Raw genomic sequence first — 12,355 nt, 5'->3', positions numbered from 1 at the left:
AAAATATTCATTACATAACTCAAAATAACTAAGTCCTATAGCAGTTCTCATCTATCCATGCACTGTGAGCCTGGTACTATTCAACCTGGTTTCCTGAAAAATGTTGTGTAAGGGTGAGTCTCTACCCTACCACTCATACATAACATATACATTCTTCACAAAACACATCTTATCACGATTAAAGAAAACATCATGGCATTACATATCACAAGGTTATATAAAGCATATTCTCATCTCAACGCGCATTACATTACACAGATTCACAATTTCTTTTACTTTTATCCGCGCTTACCGCGCCCTGTGGCCACAGTTATCTAATGCCTCTATCTCGAGGTCTTACACATTCATGTAAATAGTCGCCGGATGGCCCAATGCAATACGGATATAACGCATGCAATAGACGGCCCCTTAGCAAAGGTAATGGTCAGGAGTCAAGTCGAGAAATGAGTGTGTGGCCATGTGGTGTATTCGAACATAATATTCCGTGCACAATCCCGAATGTCACTCACCACCCTACATTTTCCCAAGATATCCCATATTGTCTCCATCTTCCACTCCCCCAGTGTATCTCTGTAACTATTTACATCATATCTTTTTCCATCTCATACTCTTTCGAGTATATTCACATGTTCACATATGCCATTTCTCATGTTCACACATATTTTTCATCATATTTCTACATACTTTTCATCATATACATCAAACCATGGCATATTAACAATACACATCATTTTTACATGAAACACAATATATTCAAACATAAAACTTCCATCTCTTTGTATATTTCATATCACAAAATCATATAATCATATCAACCATCTTCAATATACCTTATCATGCCTTATTTGGACATAATATCACATTTTCACCATGTATTCATCATAAATCACATAAACAGCCAATTATTCTCACTATTCACCGATTATTTTTCATAAAGCAAGGATTATTCCACATATAATCACATACATGACAAGATCTATGAGAATACAAGTAATAAACATAACAAAATGATAAAGTAGAGCCCCCCTTACTTCAAAACAGAGCTTTTACAAGGATTTAACCGAAGGTTTAACTCTAGAACGGAGGTTTTCCTAAGAACATCATGAACATTTATAAGAAGAAGAAGAAGCAGAGAAACGAACGGTAAATCTAACTTCAAACTTAGAAAAACTTACTTGTAATCCTTTAGATCGAACATAGAATCACAGATCTGAAGAAAAATCTAAGTTTAGGAGGTTTAGTATGGGAGAAAATGGCGAGATATGACCTTAAAACCTTTGAGAACCTTGGATAGGAGTGAAGAAATGAAAATTTCGTCCGCAACCCCCTTTTTATAGAAAATTTTTGAAGTTACGTTTCACCGCGCGGAATTTACTGTTCATCGCCCAACTGTTCATGCCGGAAACACTGTTCGCGGTAACTGTTCACGCCGGAAACACTGTGCACACGTACTGTACACGGATTGTACGCGGATGTGACGTCAGCCATGACGTCATGCTGATGTCATGGATGACGTCATCGTCACTGTACAAAGGCGGTTTCACTGTTCATACGCGGTTTACTGTTCATAGACGGTTTATTGTTCATCGACATTGTTCATAGGCGGTTTTACTGTTCACTTTTTTTTTTTTTTAAAATAAATTCTATCCAAATCTATTCCAATTATACTTTAACAAACCTCATTTTATTTAAATCAAAATATAGGATGTTACACTTTTCCATGAACATTGCTCAGATTATTCCTACAAAAATAAGATTAGATTCTTAATTTCTAAGCAGAAATTTCACAAATGCTAAAATAACTACATATTTAAAGAAAACCTTTAGTCATTCTATTTTTCTGAATTTTTCTGCTTTTCTTATATATTTTCCTTCTCAAATGGGTTAGAAATACACTAAAATATTAGTAAAAATATGGATTCATCAGTTGGGAATGAGGGTCTTCGATCACCTTGACTGGAGAAATGTTGAAAATCGAGGAAGTAGTAATATCATGAGTGGCATATGTCTGATTTGGATTGTTAATTGATTTCTCTTATTTTGTTTATGTTGTGTGACTGTATGGTTGGGTACAAGATCTGAGAATATGTGTTCCCTGAGATTCAATTTCTTGTTTACTCTTAGGTTCATTTTGATTATCTTATTTAATTGATTACTAATGGATTATCATGTTGGAACTCACCCTTTCTTTTGTGATTCCTCTGCTAGGCATTCTTTTGTGTGTTTGTATGACTGTGTGATAGTTGGACCCACAGCGAGCAAGGATTTGGGGAGAGGACTCTAGAGGGAAGGAGGCATGAACGTACAATCTAGCAACGCGCCGCCTCGTGTAAGGGATGATTTCTATGACCATGGGACCTCTCGCTGAGGGTGGCTGGAAGCCCCATTGGAGTGACCACCTTTTTGCCAACATCTCTGTACCTTTGCCACCCGAGAGGAGCATTATCATTCACTTGCCCCTTCCTTCTCCACCACATCAAGAACCCCCTGCTAAACGGCTTAAAACCTTTATTGATAAAGGTAAAACTATTATAGATCTTGACCCAAAACCTACTCCTTGTCCCAGCCCTTCTCCTGCACCAGAGTGGAAAGACATTGGAATTGTTAAGTCTTCCATCAGACCAGTACCCCGCCATTCCCTACGAATTCAGGCGCCTCCTCTCGACGAAGCTGGACCTTCTACACGACATCCCTCACCATCACCCACCATCGGTTGGATCAACAGTGATTCGGATGACTTGCCGCCTTCTCCCCGTCCCCAGCCAGCGAATGAAGCTTTCGATTCTGATGGAGTGGAATTTGTAACATCCTAAATTTCGGTCTACATAGCAGAGAGTGTTAATTATTAATTAGTGACTCTTTTGTTTGATTTTTAGTACTCTAGTTCAGTTCTTGCTACAACTGTTTAATCATATTATGTTCCCTGCTTGCACAATTATTTCTCCCAGGGTGTGTTTAGTTAATTTCGTATGTGTATGTCTATATGATTATGTGATGAAGTTACCTTGACTTAACCCAAGGTTAGTGAGATTAGCCTGGGGGCGAGATAGTCTTTTGAGTCAGATGAATGGACCCTATTTCTTTCATTCCCCTAATGATTGTTATTAATGTTACATAGTTCTTTTAATTCTTATTATTTGATTGTGTGATGTGCTTTCTTAAATTTAAGTGGAACTGCACGTGTAACTTTCTTTATTTATATTGAATGTTCATTAGGTTCTAATAGTGGATGTACTTAAGTCTTACAGTATTCTGGTACCATGCACACTAAGTTAGACCATTAATGAGAGCCATCATCTTTTTTTTTTTTTTACCCTAGAAGTCACGTGTACTACAAAGGACCCAAGAGGCAAGTTTTAATCTTTCCTCATTTAGTGCTAGTAACCGAAAATTCATTCATGTCCAGGGGGGGAGAATCGAATTTAATAGCCTAGGATTCTAGCCCCAAATTAAGTATGCTTAATGCAATTCCATTGTTCCAGGTTACCCTAAATAAATACAACTGCCACCTCTTGGACTGCCATATTTTGATTGGATCTTATTTAAAAACTTTCCTTTTTTTTATATATATATAGTGAAACCGAAAATTTAAAGCCCCAATCGTCTTCTAGAAGGAAACTTTCCATATTCTCGGCACTTACACATAATTGCCACCCTATTCATTAATGTGCCTCATGATTTTATTTAATACCCCTCTTTTAAATAAGGTAATCAGATTTTCGTTATTTGTTTATGTAGGAAAGAGAAAGACACTGGCCATAATGACCTAGATTCTGAGCCTAAATAATTGCACTTAATACAATTATCAATTCCCTAGTTACTCTAATTAGGTGTAGACGAGGATGGAGTTTTATTCCTTTCCTTAATTATAAACTTTCCATATTCTCGTGCACATTTAATTAAGGTAGGTTATTAATAATAAATTAGCGAGAATCTTGTAGTTAATTAGAGAAGATACCCTTGCCTTTCCATTTACTCGAAGAAACCCCCCATTTCCTCATTTAACCGCCATTAAACTCCCTTAATTACCCACCTACATTAAATACCATAGGGGAGTGAAAAGGCGCCTGCTTGATTCCCTCCACATTAATCCAATCAGTTACATGCATTTAGTGGGCGTGCCAATCAACTTGAAACGTTCCACCTGAGGCAATTAATTCCCCAGAACCGTGCCTGACTTCAACTATGTATATTCCTTCCTTAATTACCTTGTATTTATGGTAAAACCCTAGGGAGATTTGTGTGAATGCATGGCCAAAAATGGCGCCACCTTCCATCAGAAAATTTAAGTAGCCACCCTGCATTAATTGCATGGCATTACCGAAAACAATCAATCATTCACATTATTTTGTTCCTAATAACCATGTTTTAAATTGCTTAAAACCGAGGGGCCTCTCCTGCCTCATTTAAACCATCATTAAAGTTACCTAATTTACCTCTTAACCGCATTTAACCTCATGAGAAAAACAAAGGAAAAACCTACTCAACTTCCTTCTGGAGTTGACCTAGCCGCCAGCCTGCACTTAATGTACAGCCAAAAACTTAGCAACATATTTCTGGAAATTATGCTCCATTAATCGCATGCAATTATTTCCTGTGTTATGGCACTGGCCACACATCCAAGGCAAAGAGAAAGGCACCACCTTTTCACTAACCACTCAAAATAACATCACCCTTTTCAATTTGTGGGACACGAAGGGTTTGAATCCGCTTCCCTCCACAACAAACCCTAGCCGCCAACGTGCATTAATTACCCACTCTTACCTAGGCCAAACCCCCATTTCGGTTACTCCATCATGATGAATGGCGTGTGGAGATGTGTGGATCACCCACGGCTTGCTTCTTTTACACTCTGTGCATTGAATGCTCTTGAGAAGGTGCATCACCTGCACCTGGACACCATGAGACGTGACTATTCAAGTGAGAAGGCGAAAGGGTGTGTCACTTCGCCTAACCTAACCCTAAAACCCTTCTTATGCAACTCACCGCCAGCCTTTGGAAGACAAATGGGCAAAGCTTTAAGCCACACTATATAAGAACACCTTCTAATCCTCACGCGCCCTTTTTCCCTTATTTTCAAAAACACTCTCAACTTCACCACTTCTCTTCTCTCTCGACACATTCTCACCCTCTCACAAAACCTCTACTCACCTTTTTTGCTGGTGGACAACACACTCTATCACCAACCTCAAGGAGGCGACAAAACACCAAGGACTCAAGTTGTGATCAAGATCCTGCTAGTACCAAGACCAAGCCTTCCACTCTATCTCTCTTTCTCATACCAAACAAGGTTAGGGGAGCTCTTGTTTGCGCTTGAATGCATGTGGTTGTTTGTTAACTTGTAAACTCTGCATGCACTCTCTTCTTCTTGTTTTCGTCTCCAACCTTCATCAATTAGAATTTCATGCAAACCATTTTCCTTCATCTCGTGGTGATTCTATTTGGATGGTGTTTTAAAAATCCATGTTTTGTAACTTGCGTGAACTTGATTGAAGCTAAAATAGTTTTGCATGTTGATAATATTGAAATCTTTGTATAAATCCTTGTGTTCTTTTCGGTTTTCATCGACTACCCTCCTTCCTTTTTGTTTTAACTGAGGAACTACTCACCTTTTTCTCTCGGTTTGATTCTGTATGACCAAGGAACCCTTTTTCTTAACCATGAAAGAATTCTCCTACCACCTAATCACTATTTTACGAAAAATTTGTGGTAGAAATGAGTTGCATGTGTGATTAAACTTGTGGTTATTTTCATGATTCTTTGATGATCATTTTGTTTGTTAAGGTACATTTCGACTATGATATTTCAACAAAATTTTTATAACTATCTCCATCTTCTCTCCTTTTTCTTTTATTCTTGGACCGTGAACGAATGGTTCTTTTATTCTTTGAACATACCAGCTCTTATGAGCATGGATTTGGATATGTGGTTTGTGACCTTTGGGAATTTAATGTGCGTTCAAAAATGGTGTAAGGAGGATGCGGTTACGAAACTCTTTATGTGCATGATATGGAGGATGGAGAGTTAAGGTTACAGTCTAGCACAGCTGAGGGATGTGAGTGTTCAGGTTTGAGGGAAGAACCTTAGGGGTAGTGGAGGGGGGTTGCCCCAATGGTGCGGAATAGCTCACCGCGGCCGGGACACGTCGCCATCGAAACCTCCACTAATCTTGACGCGAGCAAGCATTATCGAGGATCGTGGAAGGACTCGTTCCTGAGGAACCGAAATGGTTAAGTTGGGAGAATATGCTTGATGGATTACATACAATGTGTGCTTGTAGGGAACGAGGGTCTCCGATCACCTTGACTAGAGGAATAGTCAGAACAAACTGAAGAAGTAGTGACGTTTCAATTACCTTGAGTATAATTATGTTATGAGGATCTCATTCACTTTATTTGCGTTGTGCCTGTTTGATGAATATTATGTTATGATAATGTGATTATTGAACTATGAGTCAGTAGGTTCGTTACTATTATGCTGATTTTCTTACTTATTCGATTTTTGATAATTGAATATATTGAGCTCACCCTTTCTGTTCTATTTTTGTCTGGTGTTGCGTCTTGTCTTGCTGTTGTTGTGTGTCGCATGAATGCATGGTAGATGGACCCACTCCGAGCGAGGATTTGGGGAGAGGATTCAGGAGGAAAGGAGGGATGGATCTACGACCCAGCAACGCGCCGCTTGACGTACCAGGGAATGGTCTCCATGTCCATGGGACCTCTCACTGAAGGCGAATGGAAGCTCAACTGGATGGACCACATTTTTGCCGAAATCTCCGTGCCCCTACCACCCGAACGGAGTATCATCATTCATACACCTCCCTCTTCTCCACCGTCTCATGAACCTCCCGCCAAACATCTTAAGACTTTTGTGGATAAAGGTAAAACTATCATTGACCTTGACCCTGAACCCAGCCCCTGTCCTAGCCCTACTCCTACGCCCACACCTGAATGGAAAGACATTGGAGTGGTTGCGTCTTCTGTCAGGCCAGTCCCTCGTCAACCTCTCGATATTCAGGCGCCACCTTCCGACGAATCTAGACCTTCCACCCGACACCCTTCTCCACCACTGCCACCCACCTCGAGATCGCCACCGCCTACTATCGGTTGGATTGACAGCGACCCGGATGACTTGCCACCCTCTCCTCGCCCTCAGCCTGTGGATGCTGCACCTGATTCTGATGGAATGGAATCTGATCCTAGTGAGGATTCCTTTCCACCAGAGTTTTATATGTAGATGTTTTATTTTTATTTTTTGTCATGGATGAACACTGCTCTTAAGTTTTATACTTTCCTTTCTTTTTGGGGGCTGTTTATAATTAATTTTGAAATACTGAACCATGAGGTCTTCTCTTTTGTTCGTTTTACGATGGTTTACCTTGAACCGTTTACACTAGAGACGTATATGCACAAAATCAAAATTTTCTCCCTATTTACATGTCTCTCATTATGATTTCAGAATTCCATTCCACGAAGCATGTGATGTTGAGCACTCACCTTTATCTCTTTCATAAAAAGAAATTAATTTGAAGAAATTTCAAGTACACTAGTAAAACGTAATACAATATGCATGATTTGGTAACGAACAGATTGAATGAAGAAATGAAGGATAATGTACCCTCACCTATGAATTAAATTGTGAAATTGTTGTTTAGTTCCACACTAATGTCGAATGAATAATTCCTTGTTCATGTTCAATTGGGTACACTATCTTAGGGAAGTCTAAATACATATATTTTTAGGAGATAGGATCTTGGTAGTAATTTAGGTGTTACAGAATCTGATCCGGGTGAAGATTCTTTTCCATTAAATTTTATATATAGATTGTTTATATTTTTGTCATGGGTTTACACTGCTCGTAGGACTCCAATTGTTTCACTTTTTTTTTTAAATACTGCATTTTAAGGGTTTTATTTTGCTATTATTTTACCTTGGACAACTGGGTTTGGATGATTTACTTTTCATAAATATAAATTTCTTGTTATATTTCAATTTTATTTCGAATAGTTGTACGATATTAAATTGCATGTTTTATCGTTATTATGAAATTACATTCACGGATGCTTATAATGAATAATAAATATGATTAATATATTGTTGAGATACTGAAATAATTGGATATGTGATTAGAGAATGAAAGGATTCAATAGAGTCTCTATATTGAATTATTATTCCTCTAGTTTAGCTCAAGTGGTTGCGATGATTTGACTCATGGTTTTATTGAGAAATTTTATTATGTCTATCTGTGGATGTGTCTGGGTTCGAATAACGGAACTTGAATGTTGCAATTAATTTCCTCATGAAAATGTTTGTAAATAGTAAGTAAATCTGTTATGTTAATGACTGGAGTGGTCTTATGTACACGTTTATTTCAGGTGCACCAATTTATAGAAACCTTTATTTTTAATATAGTGAAATGGGATCTTGGTAGAAATAAGGTGTCACAACAAGGTCATATTGCATGAAAATCTAGTGGCTGGTACTAGATTTGGAAATCTTTAAGGTAATGATTACCAGATTTTGTGAGATTTCGTGAAACAATTTTGACGGCTAAGAAATGATTAAAAATCTAATGCAATAATTACTAAATCTTTGAAATGATTACAAAATCTCACATTTTTTGAGGCAGATAATTATGATTTGACAATAATTTAAATAATACAAAAATTAGCTTTTCGAACAAGACTCTCAGGGGTATTTTGGGTAGTACAGCTGAACACAGTCAGAATAATTTTGGATGATATTGAAGCTAAATGTATTGCATGCAGTCATTCTAAAATGCGGAACTTAGAGATCAAGTTAATATTTTCCTCAGAGAATAAAATAAAAATCAGCATCTAGCTAATTATTCTGACACTAGCAAGCTGGAACTAGCAAATAATTAAGATTTAAGAGTTACTTGGCACGACCCCTTTTTATAAGGAACCGAGAACATTGTTTCTACATCACAAACTTATTTGAAATAAAGTATAGAAAATATAATTATGAAATTCTCTTCTCATTCAAAATAAAACAGAGTTTCTTACAACAAATATCCGACAGAACAACATAATATTACATTTAGTTCATAATATTCAAAAATACCCAAAATTATACTACATAGCTCCCTCTACATTAGGTCTTAAAATATAAGGGAAAAAGAACTTTGATGCAGTATTACTTGACCCCAGCTTCTAACACTTCTTCACTGGCCCCTCAGCCTGTGAAGTAGATGCAACACCTGCTACATCTGCTCACGTACCACCGTACGATCATCGCAGTACACACGCACACAACGACATAGAAAGAAATGCAAGGGTGAGCTTACCAAACTTAAAATAAAATCATATATATAGAGCAAAATATTTCTCACAGCAATAATCCCATGCATTTCCAGCCCATCTAATGCACAGCATGAAAACGGTTTCCAACTGGTTTCACAGCCTAAGTAATCCAGAAGGAACCGAGCCGGTCCGGGAGCGACCCATTCCGGTATCTGGATCCAGACAGCACAGCACAGCAGCTCAGCATGAACTTACCGTTACACGTCTACCCACCTAAACATGTAACTCGGCTCTATAATGATGCAAAACATATATCTCAGCATGATGCACACCGCCAAAATTATTTTAACAGCTCAGCTAAGGCAAGTTTAAGATAGATCAGCCAAAATCTCAGCATTTTAAATCAATTAACAGCAGTTACAGCTTAGAAAATAGCTTTTATTCAATAGATCTAACAAAATCATATCAAAACATCTTAAAATAGCATATTAAACCATTCAAAACGTAGTTCATAGGTTAAATTTCGTGTGAAGCCCCCTTTTTATAGAAAATTTTCAAAATTTACTGTTCATCGCCGGAAACACTGTTCACCGCCTTACTGTTCACCCCGGAAACACTGTTCAGAGCACTATTCATGCTGGAAAATACTGTACACGCGTATTGTATACGCACTATACGCGTATGTGACGTCAGCCATGACGTCATGATGATGTCACTGATGACGTCAGCAGTCACTATACATACGCGGTTTTCACTGTTCATACGCGGTTTTGCACTGTTCATACACGGTTTGTACGCGGTTTGCACTGTTCACTTTTTTTTTTTTTTTTAAATAATTTCAAACTCCATCTAAATCTATTCCAATACCAAATAATCCTTCAATTAACATTGAACAAGTATAAAATATTATAGATTACTCAATAATAAATCTCTAGCCTGACATTACTTACTAATTGAAGAAAATTAGGGCGTTACAAAACTCCCCTACTTAGAAAAATTTCGTCCTCGAAATTTCTAACCTGAGTTGAATAGGTGCGGATAGGCATTTCTCATGTCAGTCTCTCTTTCTCACGTGGCATCTTCCACATTATCAGCGTTCCAATGCACTTTCGCCAGAGGGATTTCCTTATTCATAAGCTATTTAACCTTTCGATCACTGATCCGAACGGGTTCAACCTCAAAAGTCAGGTTCTCCTTCAAAGAAATTTGGTCAAGTACCACTACATGTGAAGGATCAGGAATGTATTTACGAAGTTGGCAATCTAAAAGGACATGATTGGCAGAGAGCCAATCCATTCCCAAGATAATATCCAGGTTGGTAAGAGGCAAGCATATCAAATTAACAAGAAAGCTCTTGCCCTCTATTTGAATTGGACAATGTAAGCAAACATGGGATGCGGTTACGGGATTATTAGTGGGGGTAGAAACAACAATATTACATTTCATGACAAGAACATGTAATTTCAATCGCCTCACACAAGATTCAGAGATAAAGGAATGTGTGGCGCCTGAATCAAACAACACATTAAGGGATGTCCCATTTAGAATGCATGTACCTTGGATTAGGTTTTCAGATTGAGCAACTTCAGCACCACTCATTGTAAATACTCTCCCCCTTGTACTGGGTCTTCCTACCGATGTTCGAGATACGTTAACGGGGTTTTGACTTCTCACCTCACCCTGATTACTGGAATTCCTTTGGCCTTGACGAGGGTTTCTTCGGTTCGTTCCCGCAGAGATAGTGTCATTGCTGCGGGTAGGTTGTCTACAGAAGCGACCAAGATGGCCCGTTCTTTGACATTTAGGACAAGGGTTAGGATGCTGACGGCATTGAGATTTGAAATGAGGACCTCCACAGTTGTAGCACATCAAGGGTGGTCGATTTACGCTTCCACTGCTTGACCTCTGGCTTTTTACAGGTTCGCTCTAATAACTCCTTGTTGGCGTAAAATACGGTTTACGTTTTTCTTGAACTTCTTTACCCCTTGATCCGAAACTATGAGCGGGGCGATGAGGACCTGATTGCTTCCACAGAGTTTGGCGAGCTTTGGTGTCATTCTCATATATTCGACATCTGTCCACCAAGGTTGGAAAATGTTGGACTTGGTGACAGCTAATAGCTTGTTTGATATCAGGTCGAAGTCCGCTTTCAAACTTAGAACACCTAGACCGATCATCAGCTTGAGCAAAATATGGACAGTATTTTGACAGTTCGTCAAACTTAGCTGCATATTCTCCGACACTCATCTGTCCTTGAGTCAGGGTTAAAAACTCTTGCTCCCTCCTCCTACGGATGTCTTCCGGAAAATACTTTTCGAGGAACCGGTGGCGGAAGATGGTCCACTCTACCATGATTCATTCAGTCTCTAGTTGTTGGCGAGCAATCCGCCACCAATATTCAGCCTCTCCCACTAGCATGAAAGCTGCATAAGTTACCTTTTCCTCCTCGGTGCAAACCATTGCCTCATATATTTTCTCCAATTCTTCTATCCAAAGTTGAGCACCATCAGGGTTAAATCCGCCTCGGAACTGCGAGGGTTTATTCTTGCGGAATTCGGACAATCCACGGTTCAGAACTGGTTCATTCTGTCTTTCTAAGATATCTACTACTCTCCCCAGTAGGGTTTCCATGACATCATCCCTAACTCTCCTAGCCATAACTTTCTGAAATACAAGTAAGCACATCAATTCTCAAAAGTCAATCAGTCACCGCAAAGTAACAATCACACTAACACACAAACCATAAGGGTTTCCAAACAATTCAGAGATTCACACAGAAGTTGGGCAGTTAGGCCATGCCCCAAGGCCTCATTTGACCGAACTGCTCTGATACCACTTAATTGTGATGCCTAAAAATAACAGGATTTTTTATTTTTTTTTGAAACAGGAGAAGCGGAAGGATAACACATTCTTTAAATTCACCTCGAGTACATCACATTTCTGTTTAGGGATTTGTGGTCTCAACGTACAATATCAAAACTAAGTAAAACAACAACCACAACAATAATGCTCCATCATAACTGAATAACCTCATGCAATGGATAGGGAAATATTTAGTGATAATCTCAGAGTACTACACCTTGATAAGGTAAA

At 38.6% G+C, this 12,355-nt stretch overlaps 3 protein-coding genes across 3 annotated transcripts; 1 reads left to right on the top strand and 2 right to left on the bottom strand.

Moving 5' to 3' along the window:
* The first annotated feature begins 6,600 nt into the window (after positions 1-6,600).
* LOC113874244 (proline-rich receptor-like protein kinase PERK8) lies at positions 6,601-7,236 on the top strand. Its single transcript, XM_027512476.1, has one exon. It carries the CDS (start codon positions 6,601-6,603, stop codon positions 7,234-7,236), a length of 636 nt encoding a protein of 211 aa, XP_027368277.1.
* Positions 7,237-10,399: 3,163 nt separating this feature from the next.
* Positions 10,400-11,131, bottom strand: LOC113874243. Its single transcript, XM_027512475.1, has one exon. The coding sequence runs from the start codon at positions 11,129-11,131 to the stop codon at positions 10,400-10,402; it is 732 nt and encodes a 243-aa protein (XP_027368276.1).
* Positions 11,132-11,188: 57 nt separating this feature from the next.
* On the bottom strand, positions 11,189-11,614 carry LOC113874242. Its single transcript, XM_027512473.1, has one exon. It carries the CDS (start codon positions 11,612-11,614, stop codon positions 11,189-11,191), a length of 426 nt encoding a protein of 141 aa, XP_027368274.1.
* Between the last annotated feature and the right edge of the window lie 741 nt (positions 11,615-12,355).

This window comes from Abrus precatorius, unplaced genomic scaffold (assembly GCF_003935025.1).
Source record: "Abrus precatorius isolate BTA unplaced genomic scaffold, Abrus_2018 Scaffold8, whole genome shotgun sequence".
Taxonomy (NCBI): Eukaryota; Viridiplantae; Streptophyta; class Magnoliopsida; order Fabales; family Fabaceae; genus Abrus; species Abrus precatorius.
Note: the sequence above shows the minus strand (reverse complement) of the source record. Positions and strands in the feature narration are given on the sequence as shown.